Genomic DNA, 24161 nt, shown 5'->3' on the forward strand with positions numbered 1-24161 from the left:
AGAATATGTTTCCTAAGAATAGGAATATTCTCCTACAGAACTATGCTGACATATCACACTTAATAGTAACAATTATTTTATATCTTCATATATCCAAACTGTCCAGATTATATACAAATTTCCCCAATTTTCTCAATATTTTTATATCCCAACGGTCTCCTCAATCCTACCAACCCAGTATGGATTCAAGGTTCATTAAATGCAGTTGGTTGTTAGGTTTCTTTAGCCTCTACTAATCTAGAACAGTCTCTCCAAGGTCCCTCACCCCCTTGTGATACTAACTTTTCTTTGAGGAATCCAGACTAGTTGTCTCATAGAATTGCTCATGTTTTGAATTTTTCAGAGGGTTTCCTTCCTGTAAACTGGAAGTTCAGTTCTGAGGTTTTATTAGAAAGAGGTTAAAATTCTGGCAAGAATATTTCCTGGATTATGCAGTGTATTTCCACATGTTGGGTGATTCCACTATTAGCAATGCTAAGATTGAGTCCTGGTTAAAGTGAGACCATCAGATCTCTCCTTTGAAAGGCACATTTTCTCTTTTGCAAGTAAAAGTTAAGTTGTGGGTGATACTTTTCAGCATGTTAAAATCCTATTCCCTAATGACTTTACCATCTGTTAATAATCCTTGTCTAAACCAATTTTATTGGGAAGGTTATAGAATCACAACTGTGTTTTTCTATCAATCCTTCTACATTAGCTGGCATTCTTTTGTAAAGAAAATTCTTCTCCCTTTTTTGTCAATCAGATTTTTATTTCTTTGATAGGTTACACTCAATTATACATTAGTTGCACTGAATGCTCATAGTGCCTTAAATTGGGCCAGTGGGAGCCTCCTTCAAGCTGGCTCTTCTGTCCTTTTGACATGATTCCATTACAGTCCTTTCACTCTTTTTGACAAAAGAAGATATATCAAGCTCACCTTGTTCCTCCTCTTCTCCAAACCTGGAATCAACCATTTCTCTCCAGAGCCTTTCTTTTAGTAAGGAGTAGTATTTAGAAACCAAAGTCTGGAGTAAGAGGTGTGATAATTGCTATTAGAGATGCCACTCTTCCTAGGTTCTTTTGGTAGAGAGAGAAATCTCAATCCTTTTATCACGAATTCATATTGATATTTCTACTTCAAATTTAACATCACCTTTTTAAAAAAAAGTTTAATTTTCCTATTTGTATGTCTTGTCTTGTCTCTAATAATGTTTACTTATTTGATTTATTCTTAATGCATATAAAACAGTTTTAAAATGACAAGACTAATGTTATCCCTCACCAAAATTTACTGAGTGAAGTGTCAAGGTTTCATTGAAGTTCTTTTTGTCCTCAGACCATATATCATAAAGATGAACAGTCAAAGTACTATTTTCTGGGTGACTGTGTAATCAATTTGATATATTAGGTTAAGTTAGATTTTATATTTTAGTTAGGTTCATTCCTTTGTATTGGTAAGCAATATAAAGGTTTCCTTTTTTCTCTGATTTTCACATATAAAACATTTACATGTCTCAAAACTTTAAAAGACATACTCAGAGAAGTCTCACTGCTATTCCTAGCCAATACTCTGCATCTCCCTCCCCATTTTCACTGGTTTCTGGTTTATCCTTCTTATGTCTCTTTTTAGGAGTGTGGGAAGCAAATACATATCTTCCCTCCATTACTCAAAAGGCAGCATGATAATAGAGTCTGCACCTTGTTTTTTTCACTTGGGAATCATTTTGTATTGATTCATAGGGTATAAGAACCAAGTAGTATAGGCTCAGGGAAAGAAAAAGCTGTCAAAACTCAACATTAAATAAATCTGACTTTAAGGACCTAATATTAAATAGTGACTATACAGTAACAAGTATTGTTTCCAAACATGACTGAGTTAATGGGTCCTTTCAGAATCCGTTTGGCATATTTTCAAGTTCAAAGAACAAAGTGAACTCCTTTAAGATCAGCTGATTTTAGTTCCCACAGTTCTTAAAAACAAAACAGAGTATTAAGCCTCTAGACCAAGGGTATTCCAATCTTTTGGCTTCCGTGGGCCATATTGGAAGAAGACATGCCTTGGGCCACACCTAAAATATACTACCACTAACAATAGTTAATGAGCTAAAAAAAAAATTTTAAAAGCAAAAAAAAAAAAAAATCTCATAATGTGTTAAGAAAGTTTACAAATTTGTGTTGGCTACATTCAAAGCCACCCTGGGCCGCATAGGGCCAGGCTCAACAAGCTTACTTTAGAAGAGACTAGAGACATAATAAGCAGATAAGACGCTATCAGTTGGTCATGTCAAACCATTTTAAAAACATAACTCTGTTGTTACCCTAGATAGCCAATAGTTGCCATTGTTCTTGACTTTCTAATTTGAGATGTCTATGTTCAATTTTAGATAAGACTATCAGTCTTATGTAAAATGACCACAGGTGGTCTATAAGAAACAAGCTGGTTAAAGAGAATTGTTGACTATGACTTCTCTGGACCTATCTAAAAATAAGATTTACTATTGCTTTTGCAGGCTTTCATGATGCAAAAAAAAAAAAATTTTTTTTTACCTATTACTTCAGAATGAATAACTTGGTACCCCAACCCCCATCCTCTCTACCTCCCAGACCAGAATACAGAAGTTTGAATTCTCCTGACCTGTGACTTTCTGAACAGCCATTTTCTACCAGGTAAAGCAGACAGAAGCACAAGGGTAATAAGACTCTCTTGCTTCATATTGTATGGCAAACCAAAAGTCAAAATTAAATTTTTACGCATGGTGGCTCACGCCTGTAATGCCAGCACTTTGGGAGGCCGAGAAGGGCAGATCAGGAGGTCAGGAGTTCGAGACCAGCCTGGCCAACATAGTGAAACCCCATTTCTACTAATACAAAAATTAGCTGGGTAGTCCCAGCTACTTGGGAGGCTGAGGCAGGAGAATCACTTGAACCTGGGAGGCAGAAGTTATAGAGAGACCGCACCATTGTACTCCAGCCTGGGCAAAAGAGTAAGACTCCGTCTCAAAAAAAGGAAAAAATTTAATTTTGTATAGGAAAATATTTGGCAAATTTTGTCAATATATATCACTGCCAGAATATCACTGATCTATATATTTTACAAACCATTTTTGTGAACTCTTGGCATACAAAGAACAAGCCTCACTGGTAACACCACCTGTCAGCACTAGATGAAGATTTTTAGTTAAAGCTGATTGAACAGGAAGTCTGAAATCCACACTTCCCAGTAGGATGGACACCAAGATCCTGAATGCCTAGATTTATATGACTTTAAGTGCTTTGCCTCAACATCTGTGGCTTACAGAGGATTTGTATTTTCAAAACATTCTAGAATCCTTTGAATGCTGCATCTATGCTTCACAAATGAGAAAACAGAATAGGGGTTAAGGCTAAGTGACTTGCTTAAGGCACTGAGATTTAAAAAGCAAAAACCAAAAAAGAAACAACAACAACACCCACAAATCCCATTCTATTTTCCTTCTTTTGGAACAGGTTGGGAAACGGCTTTCCCCTTTATTTCCAAGGGGTCAGTTTACTGAACAGTCTCCTGGTACACTATAAGCTTTCTAAGCTTATAATACCAGATAAACATTTGTAAGCACTGGTAAAAGAAAATAATTCTTTCAGCTCCAAAAATCTTTGTCAATTTTCAGAAAAGTAAAATGATACAAAGAAATGTAATGTTTTTAAGCTGCCAACGAACTGCCATTGAGAGGTACTGCTCCACAGACCTGAAAAGGGTGAGGGGAGCCCAGTAATAGCAGAGCCCAAACACTGTGGTAACAAAATGTTCCCTTCTAGAATATACTTCCATTGTCTTTTGGGGATGGAGTAAGGAGGAGAATACTCAACTGAGTCTTGACTACTAGGACAAAAGAAATTAATTCAGAATTCGCTATCCGTATCATTTCCACCTGTGTTTATACAGGATATTTTTAGTTTGGTATAGTTAAATTGACCACTGATTACCTTAAATGTTCTTTCTGAAGGGGTTTATCCTGTGCTGAACGGTGCTGGGGGAATATTTCTTTCACACATGAACACTTAGCATAATCAGAGAATTTCTTTTAAATTAAAAACATTCCACAGGGTTCCTTTCTCATCTGTGGTATGCCACTCAAAAAGCACCCTTTCCAAGTCACCTCACATCTTATGTCTAAAAGATCTAACAAAGTTGGTAGAATCTAAAAGATTCTACCAACAGAAAAAGTTATATTTGGCCAGGTGCAGTGGCTCACACTTATAAACTCAGCACTTTGGGAGGCTGAGGAGGGAGGATCCCTTGATCCCAGGAATTTGAGAACAGCCCTGGCAACATTGTGAGACCTTGTTTCTACAAACAATAAAACAATTAGCGGGGAATGGTGGTACACACTTGTAGTGCCAGCTACTGAGGAGGCTGAGACAAGAAGATCACTTAAAGCTGGAAGGTCAGGGGTTGCAGTGAGCTGAGATCATGCCACTGCACTCTGGCCTGGGCAAAAGAGCGAAACTTTGTCTCAAAAAAAAAAAAAAAAGAATTTCTATTTATTTTATTTTTATTTTTTAGAGACAGGGTCTCCCTATATTGCCCACGCTGGTCTCAAACTCCTGGACTGAGGGGATCCTCCTGCCTTGGCCTCCCGAAGTGCTAGCATTACAGGCATGAGCCACCATACCTGGCCCAAGAATAAGAATTTTTAATTACAATTTTTAAGAATAATTTTTCCAAAAACTGAGAACCAAGTTTTAACTATGTAAATTCTCAAGCTGAATACAACTGCAAAGCAGTCCCAGTCCCAGTAAGTGAGGTGTAAAATTCTTTTGGTTATTTTAAAGGGCTTCTTTAAAAATAGAATATAAAGATAATTGGTATGTGATTATATTCTCTAGCTTAGGCAGTCTCACCTTTAATGCATCACTGAGCAAACAAAGAGATGTCTTTATGTGAGTAGCTGCTTGGAAGGTTTCACAGCAGAACAGGTTTTCCATACGCAGGAGAGCAGTTATGACTGGAACCACCTAGAGCCTCCTCACTCCTCTGGGAGGACTGTGGGCTCTGTTCTCTAACGAGTTTAGCCTGAACACAGCCCTTATTCAGCTATCTTTCAGTGTGTGTATGGAAAGTCTCCCTTAGATATCCCTGTAAAGATCAACCTAAAGTAAAAAGGTCTTGGCCTGTGGTTATACTAAAGATCAGATTTCAGGGAGGTAAAGGTAGAACTGGCACAGGACTCTGTGTGTGCCAACCTCTAAATCTGGTTGTGTGTTTCTACATAATTCTCTGTCCCAGTGTCCCATTTCATTCATGTTTCTGCAGTATGCATTACACACTGTACCAACCCTCAGGCAGAGTTTGGCCATTCTTTCAAGTCAAACACCAACTTTTCCAGCAACAGAGATATATTAACATTGGTTAATATATCAAGCAAACCCTTATCTGCCCTCCCGCTTTTTATTCCAGGTCCTCTTTCATAATAAAGCAACAGTGACAGCCCCCTTCAACACCAAAAAGGAGTATTTTGTGCATGTGAGTCTCAGGTCTGCTCACTTTGGCTTAAGGAGAAAGCTGCTCTCCTGGCGACTGGCTCGCCAGCTTAGTCGACTGTCTGAGTTCTGCCTTCCTTTTCTTCCTGTCGTCTTCCTCTAATCTTTACTCTTTGGCTATTTCATCAGCCCCTCAACCAACTCCTGTCACTTTCTGTTTTTGAAGACAGAATTTCACTAAAATGTCCTCTTCTCATGATCTTTATAACTTTACTATCACTCTCAATCTAGGAATTCATAATATAAACTAGTACATTAGGGAAATTCTTATTCTGACCTGACTTTTAATCCATTGCGCACCAGAAGCCAAGCCAACCAGAAACTAGGGGTAAGAGTGAGAACAGAGTCAGAATCATTCTTAGCATTTCAATAAAACACAGACTCTTTAGCTTAGAGAATTTCTGGCCATTCTCTTTTTCTAGTGATATTCTGGAGTTGTTTACACACTGCTTTGCCTATACAGATCAAGAAACTACAACCAAGTCTGGCTAGGAGATAATGGCTCCTAACACCCAATTCAGGACCTGGCTTTATTCCAATCACCACATCCTCAATTCTAGACAAATCTTCTAGGTTCTTAGCCCTGGGTCTATGGATGGGCTTCAGGCTGGCAATTCCCCCTTATATGGTCCTGTGCTACATAATGAAGGCTGGTCAACAAAGGACCACATATACAGTGGTGGTTCCATAAGAATATGATGGAGCTGAAAAATTCCTATCACCTGCTGACATTGCAGAGCAGTGTATTATTCACGTGTTTACGGTGATGCTGGTGTAACAAACCTACTGCACTGTCAGTCATTTAAAATCCCTGTGATGTTTGCACAACAACATAATTGTCTAAGGACACAGTTTACAGAATGTATCCCCCTTGTTAAGTGACACATGACTGTATGTGCACTTTGCTGGAATATGTACACATCTCTCAGAGGGTTCAAAACCCCAAACTACACTGGACTTAAATGATCCAAATAATAACCTCACAAGAACGTCAGCTCTATAGAGTATGAATCTTTGTTTTGTTCACTAATATACCCTAAGTGCCTAGCACAGGTCCTGGGATACTGCATCCTGAGCAGACAGGGCAACATAATTTCTGGTCATGGTTTACTCTGAATACTTGGAGAAGAGCAAGAGTAGACTATTTTCAGGACCTTTCACATGAGGACCAAGATTTCTCCTCGTGATTAAAATCACCCAGGAGAGGTGGTGCCTGCATTACCATCTTTTATTCTTTTTTGAGACACAGTCTTGCTCTGTTGCCCAGGCTAGAGTACAATGACGCCATCTTGGCTCACTGCAACCTCTTCCACCTCCTGGGTTCAAGCGACTCTTCTGCCTCAGCCTCCCAAGTAGCTGGGACTACAGGCACCCACCACTACGCTCGGCTAATTTTTCGTTTTTAGTAGAGATGGGGTTTCGTCACGTTGGCCAGGCTGGTCTCGAACTCCTGACCTCAGGTGATCTGCCTGCCTCAGCCTCCCAAAGTGCTGGGATTACAGGTGTGAGCCACCACACCTGGCCCATTACCATCTCAATATTAGATTTACTAACAATTTTGGCCAGTCTTGCTAGATAATCTAAAAGAATGGTTCTAAATCTGAAAGCTTTCAAGTTTATCTGGTGAAGCTGTTTCAAAATGCCAATCCATTCTCCATCTGCTTTCTTAATCTCAGCTCCTCCCCCATTCTGATTACACAGCTCTAGTTTAGAGCCAGGTAATGAATTACTGCAGAAAAGCTCCCTATGTTACTGATACCTTCTTCTTCTCCTACAGTATGAGAAGTGCCGATCTAAGAAATAATCTAAGCAGGATCTGAAAAGGAAACAGAAGTATACTGAGTTTACCAGGCTCTTGATAAAGCTACTTCCAACACAGGGAACAAATGAGTTAGATATGCCTTGTTCAGAAATAAATAAGGCAAAGGAAGTAGAGAATCTACCTTTAATACCAAGTCCATCTGTTAGGAACAGACAATCCATCAGATGGATCCATAGGGGTTAGAAGAACACAACAAAGAGACTGAGGAAGACAGAGATTATATTTTTATTGTGATTTGGTCCAAATTCAGTAAAAATTGGCAAAGTGCTCTCATTCCAAACATGCCCAGCGCTCAGCTAATCCCCTCTCTGTGGAGTAAGGAAAGAATGTACAGCATTATGAACCCTCTACTCCCCAAATAGGAGGGGCTCCACCTCCTGAATGCAGGGGCCAAAACTAACCTCATCAACTATCCCCTCCTAATTATAAACTAGGTAGAGAAATAAGGTGCTTAACACAGGTGATCTCCTTCTAAACTTTATGATTTGTAAACATGCTTTACCCTGCCTCCACTAAAAACCCAGGCTTTGCCAACCTCAATTCATTCTCGATTGGCAAACAAGACCAGAAACTATCCCCAGAATAATGTTTCTCTCTGGAAAATCTGGGGGGAATGGGTGCAATAAGGTCAGCCCTGCAAGATGCATTTTCCTTGGACTTACAATACAGTGTATTATACTGAGAACGCCATGTTCCCAACCAGCTTGGTCTCTTTTCTGTTACAAACCTGAAGTAAACAGATTCTACAGCAGCTACAAGTCTGTTACCAAGGCCACTGTATTGATCAATATAATTAACATTCACAATTCATCTAGTCCAGCATGACAAACCAGCTGGGCTACTTCTCATAAATGAACACTGGGAATCTTCATGTCTTGCTTGCTAAGAAATCTGGTGCTCAGAAGCTGGGGACCAAACCCTCAAGTACTGAATTAGAAACGGGATACAACCTGGCCACCCACAGGAAACTGAGTTAGTTACCAAAGCAACTGGTCACATCTGCTATCTCTAGGAAGCACCTATTTCAACTTCCAAAATAGCAAAATTCGTTGGGCATGGTGGCTCACACCTGTAATCCCAGCACTTTGGGAGGCCGAGGAAGGCGGATCGCCTGAGGTCAGGAGTTTGAGACTACTCTGACCAACAGGGTGAAGACTCGTCTCTACTTAAAAAAAAAAAATTGCCAGGCGTGGTGGCACGTGCCTAGAATCCCAGCTACTTGGGTGGCTGAAGCAGTAGAGTTGCTTGAACCCAGGAGTTGCAGTGAGCTGAGATTGCACCATCGCACTCCAGCCTAGGCGACAAGAGCAAAAATCCATCTCAAACAAACAAACCCACAAAATAGCAAAATTCTGAAGGTGTCCCTTTCCCCTGAATCTTGCCTAAGTTACACACTTGAAGTGAAACAGCACACACAGAATTTAGTGCCAACTAGAGCCTGAGCTTCTGGCTAGGACAAGCATTGGCCCAGTTCCCAGAAGATTGTAATTCTAAAGAAGGTGTCTCAAAGAGAGAAGGGCATGTATAGCTTTTGAGCATCAAACTCAGCCTTTGGTTCAGAAGGGTCAGCCAAGGTTGCAGAGTAAGAATCAGAAGTTTGCTCATCGCTGCTGGGCAGAGCTGTTGCTTATTACTTTCAGGGTTCCAATGTACTTTCCAAAATCAAACTATTCAACTCTTCACTAATCCCCAAACCTCAAACACCCTAAGTGAAAGCCTCCCTGTTCTTTAAATCAAGAGCATGTATAAATCAGGATACCAGTTTCAATTTTGGGCAGTGTCCCTAATGTAAAGGGTTTAAAAGTTGTTTCAATGGTGAGAAATTCAAGTTACCACCCCCATTATGGTCTAACGATATCCCTAAGCGCACTGCTACTGGGCTAAGAAGCTGGAGGCATATATTCAGATGTCTTCTCCCTGACCTCATATTTCTGGCATTATAAAGGGACCTATTAAGGCGTTGGAAATTCTCATAAATTTCTCACCTGTGGTTCTCCGTACTTCCTTATACCTATGTGAGAGGGCTCTAAGTTAGAAAAATCACCCCAGCCAACTGAAAGAGAAAGTGAGTCAAAGCCACCACGTAAGTCCAACTTACTTTCTCCTAAGAATGATTATCTCACATTATTTTTTATTTTTATTTTAATTTTTTTGAGATGGAGTCTCACTTTGTCACTCAGGCTGGAATGCAGTGGCGTGATCTCGGCTCACTGCAACCTCCGCCTACCGGGCTCAAGCAATTCTCCTGCCTCAGCCTCCTGAGTAGCTAGGATTACAGGTGTGCACCACCACACCTGGCTAATTTTTGTATTTTTAGTGGAGACGGGGTTACACCATGTTGATCAGGCTGGTCTTGAACTCCTGACCTCGTGATCCGCCCACCTCAGTCTCCCAAAGTGCTGGGATTACAGGTGTGAGCCACCGCACCCAGTCTATCTCAGGCTATTTTATTCAATAAACATTTTTTGACAGTATTGTGTGCCAGGTACTCTACTATACATATGTGTGAGATATGGTCCTTGCCCTTAACATGTTCCATCTAGAAAAGTCAAGTAATGAGCAAGAGTCAAATATCATCAGGTCAGTCCTTATAATATAATAATTTGAGAAGTACTACATTGAAATCAAACCTATTTTTGAGAGACATAGAAAAGCAAATTATTTTGTTTAGTTTTGATAATCTACTATGTGAGCTCCCTATTTCAAACACTCCTATGGAATCAGCTCTGGAGTTTCAGGGGCATCTGCATTTCATATGAATAGTACAGCTGAGACAATACCAAAAAATCCCAAAAGTGGCCAAAATGCTGGTTTGAATATGTGTAAGTTCCTGAGTTGAACTCTCAAGGCATTTATAATGAGTCTTTTGGGAAGCTGAGGAGCATCCCAAAGAGGCAGGTGACAACACCAACAACCTCAGCTTTGTTCCAAGCCAGAAGGACAAACTGCAGGCTGGAAATTTAACCTCTTAGCAATCTGTGGACTTGTCACGAAAAGAGATAGTGTGGCTTGGAGGCCTGCCTTTCTACATCAGGGTTTTAAAACCCAGGATCCATGAGTTTCAGAAGTCCCATAAATCCTCTGACTGAAGTCCCACAAATTTTAGTGCTCCTGAGTTTTCCTGAGGAAAGAACCATGATTTTCATTAAATTCTTAAAAGGACCTCTGACTCAAATAGTAAGAATCATTGTTCTACAGTCTCTAATCCAGTGATTCTCAAGAGTATTCCCTCAAATAGGCAAAAGAGAAGCATATTCCAATTTTCTACCTTCCACACTGATCTGTCTACTTATTGACCTCTCTTCTAAAATTTGAAACAAAGTTAGAGGTGTGCATTTTGAAAATTCAAGGTGAATCTCTCTTTTCTACATCTCTAAAATAAAGCAAAGTCATGAGAGCCTGAATAAGCTTTCCTTAAAGTCTTTGAGGAAGGAGAAAGGGTGAGTCTGGTTAAAGAGGGCAGATCAGAATCTCTGTCCTATTAACTTTTTTTTTTTTTTTTGAGACGGAGTCTCGCTCTGTCACAAGGCTGGAGTGCAGTGGTGTGATCTCGGCTCACTGCAACCTCCACCTCCCGGGTTCAAGTGATTCTCCTGCCTCAGCCTCCTCAGTAGCTGGGACTACAGGTATGCACTGCCATGCCCAGCTAATTTTTTTTTTTGTATTTTTAGTAGAGACAGGTTTCAGCATGTTGGCCAGGATGGTCTCGATCTCCTGACCTCATGATCCGCCCGCCTTGGCCTCCCAAAGTGCTGGGATTATAGGCGTGAGCCACAGTGCCCAACCTGTCCCATTAACTTTTATGATAGGCAGGTCTCTCTCTCTCTCTCTCTCTCTCTCTTTCTCTCTGTCTGTCTCTCTCTCTCTCTTTTCCCCCCCTCCATTTCTGGAACCACAATGAAAACAGGTCATGGCCCAAAAGCTTTGACGTGAGGTCAAGCAAGTCCTGGGGGAAAAGGGATAAAATACTTCCCATTATGCACAAGGAAACCTACATCCCAAAGGTTCACCTTAACACAATTAGTAAGTATTAGAAGAGTTGGAGCCATATATTAAAAACAGAATTTCCAAAATCCTCATTGCTCAAAACTCAGTATGAATGGCTTCATTCAGGAGGTCTAAGTGAATGAAAGACGGTTACACTCACCTCCTCTAAGCCTCTTGTCCCTTTACTCTGTCACTCCCAAATTTACCATATAGTTCACACTGAGCCATGCATCACTGTGGATCAGCATATTAGCATTTTCCTTGGCACACAGGCTCAGAGGGATTCCACTAATGCCATCGTATGCTTGTAGGTTAAGGAGAGAAGAGAAAAACATTAAACAATAGGGTGTGCTCTCATTGGACAGTTCCTAAAATTGTGAAGAAGTAAGCCTGAGGCAGGTCCAAGATGAACAGCATGGAACAGTAAGCAGTCCCAGACCCCTCCTGCTTATCATGCCTCATTTCCATCGCACAGCTCAGTACAGGCTGTCCACTTTAAAACAAGTGAACTGGCTTGGGCTGGTAGAGGAGAACATGTTAAGCTCATTAAGCCCCACAGGTTAAGTACACAGGCACATTAGCAGAGGCGCTGATGCTTTCACAGTAAGAAAGCAGGAGCATGCTTGGAGAGTACTGTACCTGTGGTTCTCAAAAGTACTTTCCCAATCTCTACCCCAGGATTCAACTATCTTTTACCAGTAGTTCATTAAACTTTTTACTTTGTGTCCCATTTGGGTAGTAAATGATTAAGCCCCCAATGTATAACACTAAGCAGCACCAATCATTACCTGCGTTCTGAGATTAAGGCACCTGGCTGAATCCTTTAAAAAAAAAACAGAGATAGAAACAAAAATGAAATTGGTCTTAGTCTCTCAACAAAGGAATGGATGCTCCACTCTAGTTCTATGAGTGGTATGCAGCAAAAGCCACATATTTCTACAGGAGAAAATCAGTTACATATACTTAGGAGCAGGCTGTTAAGAGCAATGAGAAAACAGTACCTGGAGTATGTATCTAAAATGATAAAGTCACAGTTTAGAAGTCTTTGGAATTATTTTGTGTAATTCAAGGATTCTACTTTGGGAAAACCCCCAAACACCTGCAGTTTAAGGAAATAAACTTCTGGACTGAGAGTGGCCCAGTGTCTGACAAATGCCCACATTCTATGAGTGCATTATGTATTATGGGAAATGAATGGGGGAATGGTAAGGTAGAGCACATCTCACCTCCATCAAAAGCTCTAAGATCTCTGTCTATACACCCAGCCCCTGTAATCAACAAATGTTTTAAAGTTCAGCAGCTATAAACTCTATATAAAATAACATTTTTGTCAGAAAAAAAAATTTCCTGTTGAAAAGACATTCCAATAGAAACTTCTTTGTTTTGGCTCTTTCAAAATTAGGCTCCCATTTGCACTATTGTGTTGCACCAGCCAGAAAGTTAATAAATAGGGTGACCACATAAACCAGCATGCTAGGAAAACAGGTATAAACCAGAACTGCACAGGCAAACTAGGATATATGGTCACTCTAGGTACAAAAACTAATTAATATTTACTAAATGCTAATCCTCTCAACCATCTATATAGGTGGCACTATCATTGTTCTCCATTTTATAGATGAGAAAATGGACACTCTGGCAGGCTAAGTCACTTTTCCAAGGTCACACAACTATTAGATGGTAAGGACTAAAGGTAAAACTGACTCCAAAAATCAAGTGCTTAACTTATATTGCACTACTACTCACAGTTTTAGGAACAGAAACGGGAAGTTAAAGGGGTCTTATGTAACTGTCAAGCAACAGTGGGAAAAGAACTAATTGCGTGAAAAAAATACGGAATCAGAAGAGGACAGGCAACTGCAATTCTGTGTGAATTTTTAACTGCTTACTACACAATAGGCACTGATAGTATTGACAATAACCAAAGGGAAAATTTGTGGTAAGAATCTGTCTTCCACTTAGGAGTCTCAGATTTCAGGCTGGAAAAAACTCTGGGTATGCTTATATGTTGTCCTTCACACATGACAGGAATGCTTCTGATGTACCTCATTAGTGTGTGTTCTGAATTACTATTCAGTTCTGAATTATAATAAATTATGTGTCCAGTATAATGGACATTCCTTATAAAAATGCAATACTCGCATTCCCAAACTTGAGAAACAGGTAGGTATAAATGATTCTCCTTTACTCGCCAGTTCCTTTAAAACAACCCCAAGAGGGCATTAAAGTACTTATTTACAGATCATTAACTACTTGGAGTGGCAGAGTAAACTTGCTAAGAGTCACAGGCAACTGAAGACCTGCATGATTCTATGTAACAAAATATCCTTTATAGACAACTTTCCAGGAATACTATATCGAGGGTGGGCGTGGTGCTGCATGCCTGTAATCCCAGCACTTCAGGAGGCCAAGGTGGGAAGATCGCTTGAGCCCAGGAGTTCGAGACCAGCCTGGGCAACACAGGGATTTCCCCATCTCTATAAAAAATAAAAATACATTTTAAAAAAGAATCTTATATTGGGTAAAACACTCTGGATCCAAATGACACACTCTTGATAAAAGAAAAAGTATACATTTGTAACCTTGCCAGCAAAAGATCTAGACAACCACTGATCTAGAAATCTAACAGATATCTTTCTGTTACAAGCTAAATGTTTAAAGGAACTTGGAACAAAGTAATTTGGAAACCAGAATGTAACTAACTAAACCAAGTAAGAAAAAGAGAGGTAATCAACATCTGTGGAGAAATCTTAAAAAGAGGATCTGCTTACACTCCGACTTCTGTTTCAAAGACTGCTACTAAAGCAGCCACTCTAAGAGAATCAAGAGATACTAATGATGTGAAGAAGACAGGAAATGCCAACTTATCAAATCTCCTTTCAGTGATTCTGACAAGTCCTGGTATAAATTCTATAAAACTGTACCAAAAATTAACCATAAGATAACTGATGAGAAAAGGAGAATCCTGGATTTTACCTATCAGGTTAACACCCAAGCTGTACCCACTGGGGCTCTACTTGCTGTGCTTCCTAAGTCTCGGCTGACGCTTTTGATGAATCAGTACTACAAAGGTTCATTCAAATAAAGAATATCCTGTAAACGAAACAAGTTTCTTTTGTGCTCTTCTCCTTCCCCACATTTTGCTGGTGGTAAAGGTCTGACTACACAGATCCTAGGTCAAATGTTTAATGGATCACTCTGGAGAGTGCCCTTAATGTTCAGAAGTCCAGAGAACAGCAAATGTTCTGATAGGCCTTGCAGAGAAACATGCTTATTGTAAGAGCTCTCAACAAGTTGGAGATTTGGGTTTACACTATGAAAAAAGAATCAACTTGACACAATGTCAACTTCCAAAGGTCCAAGGACAGTTATCACTCCTGTTACACGAAACAGCAGAAAAAGAGGATAAATAACCAGTGGTTATGGGGAACTAGATGACTTACTTGGTTTGACAGATAACGGCCAACATTAAACAAGGATCTTCTTTAGTTGTGGTACAATGTACAATTACTCTACAACTCAAGGATTCCTTCTCTTACCTCAAGCCATACCATCTTTCCTAGCCATACCATCTGAAATCACCAGTGACAACAGTGAACTAGCCTTACAATGTGAATCATACTACAGCTATTAATATAGTCCTGTGAAAATTTCTTTTAGAACTCTGTGTCAGGAAAAGTTGTCCTCTTGAGGAACTGACATGCATTCTTTCCCATGCCTGTTAAGGAAACTCTAACTATGATTCCTCTTATCCTCTAGCTGCTAAAAGTTTAAAGTTGCATGTGGTGATCAACCTTATCAACTAACTTAGCCCTGAGGTTAACAATTTTTTTTTCATTCTTTCGATAGTTTTTACTGCCTTTTATATAAAATATGTGTCCTGTGTTATAAGCCACTTCAAATGCCCATTGAAGAATATAAATATGTGAATAGACTTTTAAAAAATTACGCTTGCTGTCTTAACTTCCCAGCATGACTCTATCTCCACCTGTTCCAAAAAAGTAGGCACTTATTTGGCAGATAAGGAGATGAATGTACAAAAGCTAATTAATTTGCTCAACTAAAGTCAACCCTTTAGTTGACTTCTGGACGCCCACATATCTCAAACCTTCAATCAAACCAACAAGCCCCATTTTGTTCAGGAGCAGTGCGATAGACACCATGGCATACGAAACTGAGTAAGTCATGTGTATTGCTGGAGGATCTAGATACTTATTTTAATTGATGGACATCCACTCTCTACCTCAAACAAAACAAACAACATGAATAAAAGCTGGCCAGAAAGTGACACTGGGATCTGATCTAATTGAGGACCAACAAGGTCACCCCGAAGTAACCTATATCCTCTGGCATCAAGAACATCCTCAATTCCTGAGGGGCCTCAGGGGTTCAGAATGATCCCAGGATTACTGGTCTAGGGCCAGGGTAGAATTCCCATAGGTGAAGGACTGCACCACTTGAAGAGATCTTTTTCTCACACCATTAATAACATGCCAAGTTACTTTTTCCCCTCTTACTTTACCCATGCTTTCTCACGTTATCAACACATGGCAGAGGTACAAAAGTGACAAGTCATAATGTTCAATTTAGCAGAAGTTTTGAAAAACAGATTGCCTAGGACTTGCTATATGACCTTGACTAGTCTTCAACTGATCCATTAACTAAATAAATGCTTTTTATCATCACTAGGGGAAGGGTAATTAGTCATCATAAAGCACTTTATTACAAAGTCCTACGTAAATGCTAAACAATAAAACTCAGAAGAGAAAGATTAATAAGAAACACAGTGGGATACATTTACTGGCAAATGGAATTTTAAAACAGGGTCTTCCCACATTCCTGGCAGAGCCTGCTTCTTTTAGCTAATGGAATATGTCTAAAATCATTAGCACTTGGCCTGACAATAACGCACATTAGCAATATTCCTCCTGGGAAGACGAGAGGAAAAGGGATAGTTATTCCTGGTAGGTAGCCATATGGACATCTCAGTTACTAGTTAGCCAGGTGGGCAATAAATATTTGAGTACCTACTATATGCTGGGTACAGAGCTAGGCACACTGGATACAAAGGTGAACAAGAATCTCCGCCTTAATGAGTTTTACAATCTACAATATAGATTTTGTCTTATCAACAGTGGTACTTTCAAGAATACAGATTTACTAACATAAAGGCAAGTAACAGCAAAGATGCCAGAGTCTGGGAAATTCGGGAACTGGGGCTTTCCTATTCTTTCCTCTAACTCCTCTGAGGTCTTACCCTCAATCATTTTTCTTATAAAGACTGTGACTGTTTCTCCAAAGAACAGTGTAGATTGCAAAGGTTCACTGTAGCAACTGAACTGACAGCACTAAAGTTAATCAGATTTCTCAGAGTCGAGGGATCTTCCACAATCTTTTAAAGGAATTAATAAATTCTTAATTTTGTGAGAAAAAAGAGCTAAAGCATACAATGGCGACTTGTCTTTTTAAATCTTGTATTTGATTTCTGGAGTGGCAGGTTAATTCCCTTAAAAAAAAAAAAAAAAGCCATCTCTCCCGCTTAAGACAGCTTAACTAGTTGAAGCCTCAAGGACTTAACTATTCCTGCAACCCTTGCTTTGTTCAGCCCTGGATCCCATTAAACACTGCAGCCAGAGACAGCTTTGTAAGACTCCGTCTTTATACAGAAGGGAGACATTTATCTGGGTTCTCATTGGCTTCAGGAAGGTCACCTCTTTGTAAAGGTTCTCTAGTCTACTGCTAACTGGGTGCCAGGTGTATGGAAAATCAAGATATGGTTGGCAGTAAATGATCAGAAAGCAGTAAGGATCCCAATTCCACCACTCAGAGCTAGTTAGACTAAAATCTCCAAAGGTTGCCATTTATGAGAGAATTCGAAGGGTGTCCTTTGAGCTCAACCCACTGCACAATAGATCAAACTTGTTCTGCCTCAAAAGTACAGTCAAGAATGAGCAATCGTTCCTTACCACCCACCACTCCAACCCACCCAAGTTCCCTTCTCCAGGGATGCCTAAGTGATCTATTCACATGACTAGGATCCACCTGTATCCATGACAGTATCTCCTGTCACCAACCTCCAAATGTCAATTTCTTACATATTTCGAAGTAACGGAAGGCTGTAGAAAGTGAAAATCATAGATTTTCAATTTCCTTTTACCCTCATTGCTTTCACCTGTATAGCAGAGCTAGCTTCAGGCATTCTTTTCTCTTGCCTCCCAGCTATCACGCGGTTAGTTGTTGGATAAACCGGCCACTGCTCCCAAAGATTTGACGGAAATTCTGCCAGATTTACCCACTCACCTGAAGGGAGATTTTCTGAACACCCCATGTCCCTGGACTGGTCACAAGGGTCAGCTGAGTTGGTTCACCCCCTCCCATTTTCGTCTTCGAGGCCCTTCATCCAGGAAAAGTCAGCCGCAAATTTAAGGCCTGGCCCTGTCGGGTTTCAAAACCATCCCAGAGGACTTGGGCCGAGGGACAAAGGAAAGCGAGGTCAGGGGCGGCCTTTTCAGCCCGGGATAGGCCTGGGGCCGCACGGCCGCCACCCCCTACATCACCTCCGCCGCCTCCAGTCACCCCAACCCCAGCCTCAGAGGTCCCGAACTAGTCAGAGCCTGGGCTTGCTCGCGTCCCTTCCGCGAGGCCGGAGCCCGAGCCCCCGGCGTCACCCAGAGCCCCCGCACCTTCTTGGGCGCCTTGGTGACGGTGGCCATGAAGGAGTACTTCTCGGCGTCCTCGATCTCCTTGGCCTGCTTCAGCTCCTCCCCGACCCCGGGCAGCGGCATCGCGTCAGGCATCGACATCCCCCGGCCGGCCCGGCCCGCGGCTGACCCGCCGCCCCCGCCTCTTTCCCCCTCCGGCGTCCGCCCGCCTGCCCGCGCGGCGCCCTCCAACACGCGATCGCCCACCCTCCCGCCGGGCCCTGCGTCGAGCTGCGTCGGCTTCTGAGGTGCTGTGGTCCGCGCCTCGTCTGCTTGGCAGCCCAAGGCAGCCGGACAGCGACCGCGGCCACCAGAGAACCAGAAGCAGCAGCTCCGAGCTCCGACCTGCCCGCGCCGCCACCTCCGCTGCACGCAAACACGCACGCAAAGCGAGGGTAGAGGGTGGTGACGCCACGTCAAGTACTGGCAGCTCCCGGGATGGGGAAGAGGCGGGGAGAAACGGCACTCTGTCGTGACGTCGCCACGCTGGGCTGGGCCACAGCAGTCGCTCCTTCTCTCCCGCTCCAGAGCGAAGTTCTCAGGGTGAGCGGGACCCTTTGTGCCACCAGGTGGCGCCATCAGCTCTGGGAGCAGCGCGTGGTTCATGCAAGGATGCTGCGGAACGGAGGGATCTGGGCTCCTGGCGAGGCCTCAGAGTGGCATAAAATGGGTGTTTGAGAGCAAAGACCAGAGCCCCACACGACACATCCTACAGCCATTCCTAGGAAAAGTCTGGGGCTTAAGTCATCCCACTCACTCACTGATCCAGCCCCAGGTCCTTTGGATTAAAACTCCTTCCCACGGGGCCTGCCTCTTGGACTTCTTAGGGGTCAGAACTGACTCAGAGTAGCCTGGTTTCTTCACAACTCTTTGTGACTTCCTCCATCACCATCTCCTCCTGGGCCTTGCCTGTTTACAAAACCCTCAGGCTGCAGAGCTGATTTTAAGCCGTCATTGGGATAGGGCTGATGGATATGAGGGTGGAGACCAGGAGGGCTGATGGAGAAGTCCCCAGCTAGAATGGCTTTCAGATCCTTGCTCCACCAAAGCATTAGACTCTTCCAGCTCTCTGTGGGCATCCAGGACATTCATGGACCGTTCACACCCTTTTACTGGGCCCACTATGTGCAGTCCCTGTGCTAAGGCCCAGATGGCAAAAGGGCATGTGACACATTTTATGTTTTGCAAGGCTTAGTTCAGCTGTAGAGGCAAAGCCTGTCTGTAACCTAATGTCAGCTGAGGTAACTTGTCCTCTGAGATTCAAATGGCATTGGCTCCAATTACCATGTCCTGTGGAAAGTCCAGTGCCCTCCCCGGGATTTCTGCGAATTACTGGGAGGACTTACATTTTCATGGTCACCTCTGGCTCTAGTTTTTTGCCTCGTCTGGCATTTTATTCGCTATTCTGGTCTTGTGACTGTTTGTGTAGCTCCTGGGGTCAATTCAGCCCCTTCTCCTTTCAACCCCCACCCCGTTTTAAAGCAACTACAAAAATAAGGCTGTAGCATGCAGTAAAACGTTTAATAAAGGTTTGTGGGTCACAGGGGAGAGATTACATCACATAGCAAACAATTTAAGATCACATTTCTGAAATGTTCTGAAAAGTTATTTTGGCTGTCTCACCACTGGGGATTTCTCAATGGCCACAAGACCCCACCACACTCCCTAGCCCATTGCCATCTAATCTAGCTTCCTCCTCTTCCTTCCTTCCCATCCCTGCACCTCATCCTTCCTTCCTTTATGGACTCTGGGAAGCCAGATTCTCCTCTGCTGTGCTGAGCAGCTCCGGTCTTCCCAGTGCCCTTTCCCTAAATTCCTCCCGAGGACCACCTTTTAACACCCAGAAACCTCCCAGGTTTTTAACAGGGTCTACCCTTTCAACAAGGAAGCTGCGGTTTGAAATGACATTTTCCCCACTGATTTGTGTTCAGGGCTGGGGAAAGTGTGAAATACTCACCTCTAGGGCCCTAAAAGTCTTAGTCAGGGTAGCCCATGTTCCAGCCACCTAGCCTCATGAGACTGTTTGAAGAGGGCTGTAGAAGCATCTGGAAGAATGCACCCTTTGCAGATCCCGGTCTTGAACTGTTAGAATTCTTTTGTCTGCTCACTTTTTTGAGCACTCAGACTTCCCTGTCAGGGGCATCGCTGTAGCAGAAGGGGAAGGGAGATGGAGACCAGAATACCAGGCTCATCCATGAGAGTGCCAGACTGGCATCTTTCAGCTGGGGGTCAGGAGCCACACCTGGTGCACTAAGGACTCTCTGGACATAAGTCTCACAGTGGCTTTCATCCTTGTGGGTTTGCCCAAACTGTTGTCAGAGCCCAGGGATCAGGGATGCCTTCTCAAAAACCCGAGGCAGAGCCCGTTGGAACCAGGGATGAAATCTTGAGTCCTTAGAAGAGAAAAACATATGACTTCAGGTAATCTTTTTTTTAAGAGAAGCATCGGTATGTCTGTCTTTTGGATTTGATTTTTAGAACTCGCTTTGTCTACACATTTTGTCTCTCGGTCCCCAGTTCTGCTGTGCATTAAGCATCTAGACTGTGAGCTTCCTGGAGATTGAAGTTCAGTCTTTCCTTTACGCCTCCTGGACCAGGTTTGTCCTAGCACCAGGCTCACAATGTTGTCTGCTGTTGCTGCTGCAGCCGAGGATGACAGACAGGACCAGGCCTAGAGCATGCAGTACCTTAGCAGTCTAGGCCAAGAAGGAGACCAGCAGGTCAAACTTCACTCCCCTGAGCAGCTGGCCTGAGGGGAGGTTGATGAGCTGATGTAGGAGAGCCAGGCGGCTCAGATTGGAAAGAGGAAGGGCAGCGTTCCTACCCTGGTAGAAAGCATTAGGCCGATGTGGTTCAAGTGAGGTCAGGGGCCCGGGATATTCTTGGAAACCAGCCACTGCAGGGGACATGGGTGGCTGCCATCCCTCCCATCACGTGTGTGTTGGAGATCAAAGAGCTCACCCAGCCAGGGAGTGTGACAACATAATATTCGTGAGAATCATTGCTCTCTGTTTCCAATCCCCAAAGCCAATCCTAAGATAGCCTCACATGGTGCAGCTAAGGCGATTGCTTCTTATGAATACCAAGAGATGACTTGTCTTCAGCCCACCCACCCAACCTGACTCAGCAACTCTCCTGGCAAGCTCACTGCCCTGAACAGCGCAGTCCACACACAGGTGAGAGACCCCTCTACAGGCCAGTTGGAGAAGAGCAGGGACCCAAAGACAGATGCACCTGCTGTGTGTGGTGGTGGGAAGCCTTCAAGGGCCTGGAGACCAGAGAGGACCCTCGCTAAAAAGGAGTGGCCTGAGGGCAGCGGTGAATCGGGAGATGCTGTCACCAGAAATGTAGTGGCATTGGGCTACCACACGTGGTCTTGGTCTGGTTAGTCAGATTCATTCTTTGTCCACCCCCAAATTTATGTTCCACATTCGTCATTTGTTCTTTTATTTACAAAATAAATATATTGAGTGCTGAAAAAGTGCCAGGAGCAGGGCTAGGTGTCGATCGGGATTACAGAGACAAAGAAGCTGAGGTGCTGATCTGTACGTGGAGGCAGGTGATGGGGGTGGGGTGCAGTGGAGGGCGAAGGGATGCCCAGGAAGGCTGCACCGAGGGAGATGCTGCTGGAGCTGAGTCTTGACAGATAAGCAGCTGGGCAAGGGAGGGAAGATTCTCCAGGTTGAAGAAACAGCCTGAGAATAGACAGGGTGATGGAAACAGCTTGGCATATTATGGGAACTGTAAATATTGCAGTGTGGGTGGGGCGCAGGGAGCAAAGCAGGGTGGAGTGAGCACTCACACCAGAGCCAGACCCTACAGGGCCTGGTGAGCCCTAGGTGGGTGGTGGCGATGTCTGCCATGCTGGGGAGCACAGGAGGAGAAGCAGGTGTGGCTGGAGGGGTTGGGGGGAGGGCGCTGCCGAGAGAGATTGAGTCAGTTTGGGACATGTTGAGTTTGATGTGTCTGTGGAGGTCACTGTCCGTGAGTCTCAGGGGAGCCCAGGTTGGCACGTTTTGGAACTGCCAGCTCCCTGCCAGTCAGGCTCCCCACTAGGGGGAGGCTGTGCTCCTCCTGAAGGCCTTTCATCTCCTGTCAGCCAAGGTGCTCATTAGCCCTCTGGAATGAAAGTGCAGAAAAACTGCAGAGATCTTGGGTGGCAATGGAAGTCCAGAACAGGTGAAGAGGGTGGTGAGCAAACCCTCCCCAACTCCAGTCTTCTTTCTGTCCCAGAATTGCTACCTCGCACAGCTCTAGGAAGCACCATGACGTTGTCACTGTTGTGAAAGGTGCCCTGGAGGACCACTTCAGGCTGGTCACCTACCTTGCTGGCCCTGAGGGACCCCCAGAGGCTGGGCTCCCCATTGCAACTCTGCGGCTGTGGGTGCTGGTCCTCAGGCTTCCTGGCTCCTACTGCCCACCGAGCTCCCTCCCTCCCTCCTCGCAGCCTCTTCTCCTTCTCCTTCTCCAGTTCCAGCAGGAAACATTCCTCCTTCTCTGTCTCCCGCTCTGCTTATTATTATCATATTTATTATGATCATTTACTCTTTAATATCATTTTGAACATTACAGGAAAGAAAAACCTGTGAAGATTAAAAAAATACCTTTTCATCTTGTTAAGTTCACTCCTGGTTCTTATCAATTTGCAGAAACTCATTTTCACATACCTGTAATTGGTAGTTTCATGTCCTTTTGTGTTCTGCTTTGATCAAATTACAACATGTCAAAAACACATGACCCATGCAGAGAACATTGACATACCTGTTATTGTCCGTGTTTCCCAAGCATTCTGTCGTATTGCTTTACGAGTCTGCTTAACTGTTTTCCTACTGTTGGGTATTTGAGTTGCTTCCAACTAGTGCAATATCATGGAATTGGGGGAGGTGGTTTCAGAGTGGGTGTGGGGATGGCTTTCAGGCAAAACAGGCAAAGATAGGTCACAGCACCAGGTCCTGCTAGAGAAAAGGGAGCAAAAATGTAAGTAGTGGGGCCAGTTGTACTGGCTGTAAACAAGCACCAGGATCAGGAGGCACCTTTTGGCCCTAGGGGATCTGAGGTCCTGTGTCTGCAACTCGTGAGAGCTGACTCACGGCGAGGCTGCGTGGTGTGATGTGAGGAAGCAGGGGAACCAGGCAGAGATGTGGGCTCAAATCCTCCCTCTGCTACCAACTAGGCCACTGGCATCCTGGACCTTTTTTGACCTCTGCTTCCTCAGGAAAGACAGGTTGATAACTCTCCATCTGGGGCTTGTGATGACCTACTCCAGTAAGATCATATATATGCAAGAGCTTTGAACAAGTTGCAAATATTGTGTAAATGTAAGATACTGAGATGTGGAGGGAAAAGAGCTATTGATAAGAATTTGGAATTCTCTCTGTGCTCCAATTCCAAGAGTGACAGGAATAAGCAGAAACCCCGCCTGCTGCAGGAAAGGATTGTCACTGCTGGTTTTGGGTACTTGTTGACACATGGATTGTGTTTCCTCACAGAGGAGGGCTGACACTGCCCCAGCCACGAGCAATTGCTGCTTTCCTGGCCCAAACTGGCCCCGGGTCTGGCTAAGTGACCAGCAGCCCCTTGGAACTTCCTCACATGCTTTTATCTGGTTGGACCAGAGATCCTGATGTATCTTTCTTCAGTTCCCGAAGCTGCTGCACATTAAAGTTCAGACTGAGAAGGCATCCAGCAACTGTAAACAATGTTCAAGAAATCTGTTCTGATGACTCTGTGTGCTACTTTGTATGTTTTTTCTGCTCTTAAGTGTGTGTGTGGGAGGGGGGAGAAGGGGGTGGGGATGATGAGAAGTTTACCAAAAAAGCAGAAATTATGAAATGGCCTTGGACTTCAGCCTCTGCCAGGTCAGTTATTTCTTGAGCATCGAAGTTTGTCTCAGGAGCTGTGCTGAACTCCAGAGATCCCACAGTAAACAGGACAGACACAGTTCCCGTCCTCATGGAGCTTACAGTCCATAGCAGAGCTTTGTCAGAAAATTGAGGCTCCCAGTATTGCCTGAGAAGGCGCACCCGCTCCTTGCTATCCCTGTGTGCCCTACCCTGAGCAGTCCCCCAGAATGCATGGCATGCTTCCTCTCCCTGCCTCTGACGCTGTGTCCGGCCCCATGCTAGGGAAGGAAGATCAGTCTCTTGCCC

General features: G+C 43.5%; 1 protein-coding gene across 2 annotated transcripts in view; it reads right to left on the reverse strand.

The window, feature by feature from the left end:
• AHCYL1 (adenosylhomocysteinase like 1) overlaps window positions 1–18403 on the reverse strand; it is a 40337-nt gene extending 21934 nt beyond the window's left edge. Inside the window, exon 1 of one of the 2 annotated variants that reach the window (XM_012468088.2) lies at window positions 17995–18403. In XM_012468088.2, coding sequence (XP_012323511.1) covers window positions 17995–18114 — 120 coding nt within the window. In that variant the 5' untranslated portion in view covers window positions 18115–18403. Of the gene's footprint in view, window positions 1–17611; window positions 17747–17994 lie in introns of those variants that run through there. The other variant, XM_012468089.3, reaches the window with a different exon arrangement.
• Between the last annotated feature and the right edge of the window lie 5758 nt (window positions 18404–24161).

The sequence above is a fragment of the Aotus nancymaae genome, unplaced genomic scaffold (genome assembly GCF_030222135.1).
Source record: "Aotus nancymaae isolate 86718 unplaced genomic scaffold, 86718_ANA_hifiasm-v0.15.2.pri h1tg000007l, whole genome shotgun sequence".
Classification (NCBI taxonomy): domain Eukaryota; kingdom Metazoa; phylum Chordata; class Mammalia; order Primates; family Aotidae; genus Aotus; species Aotus nancymaae.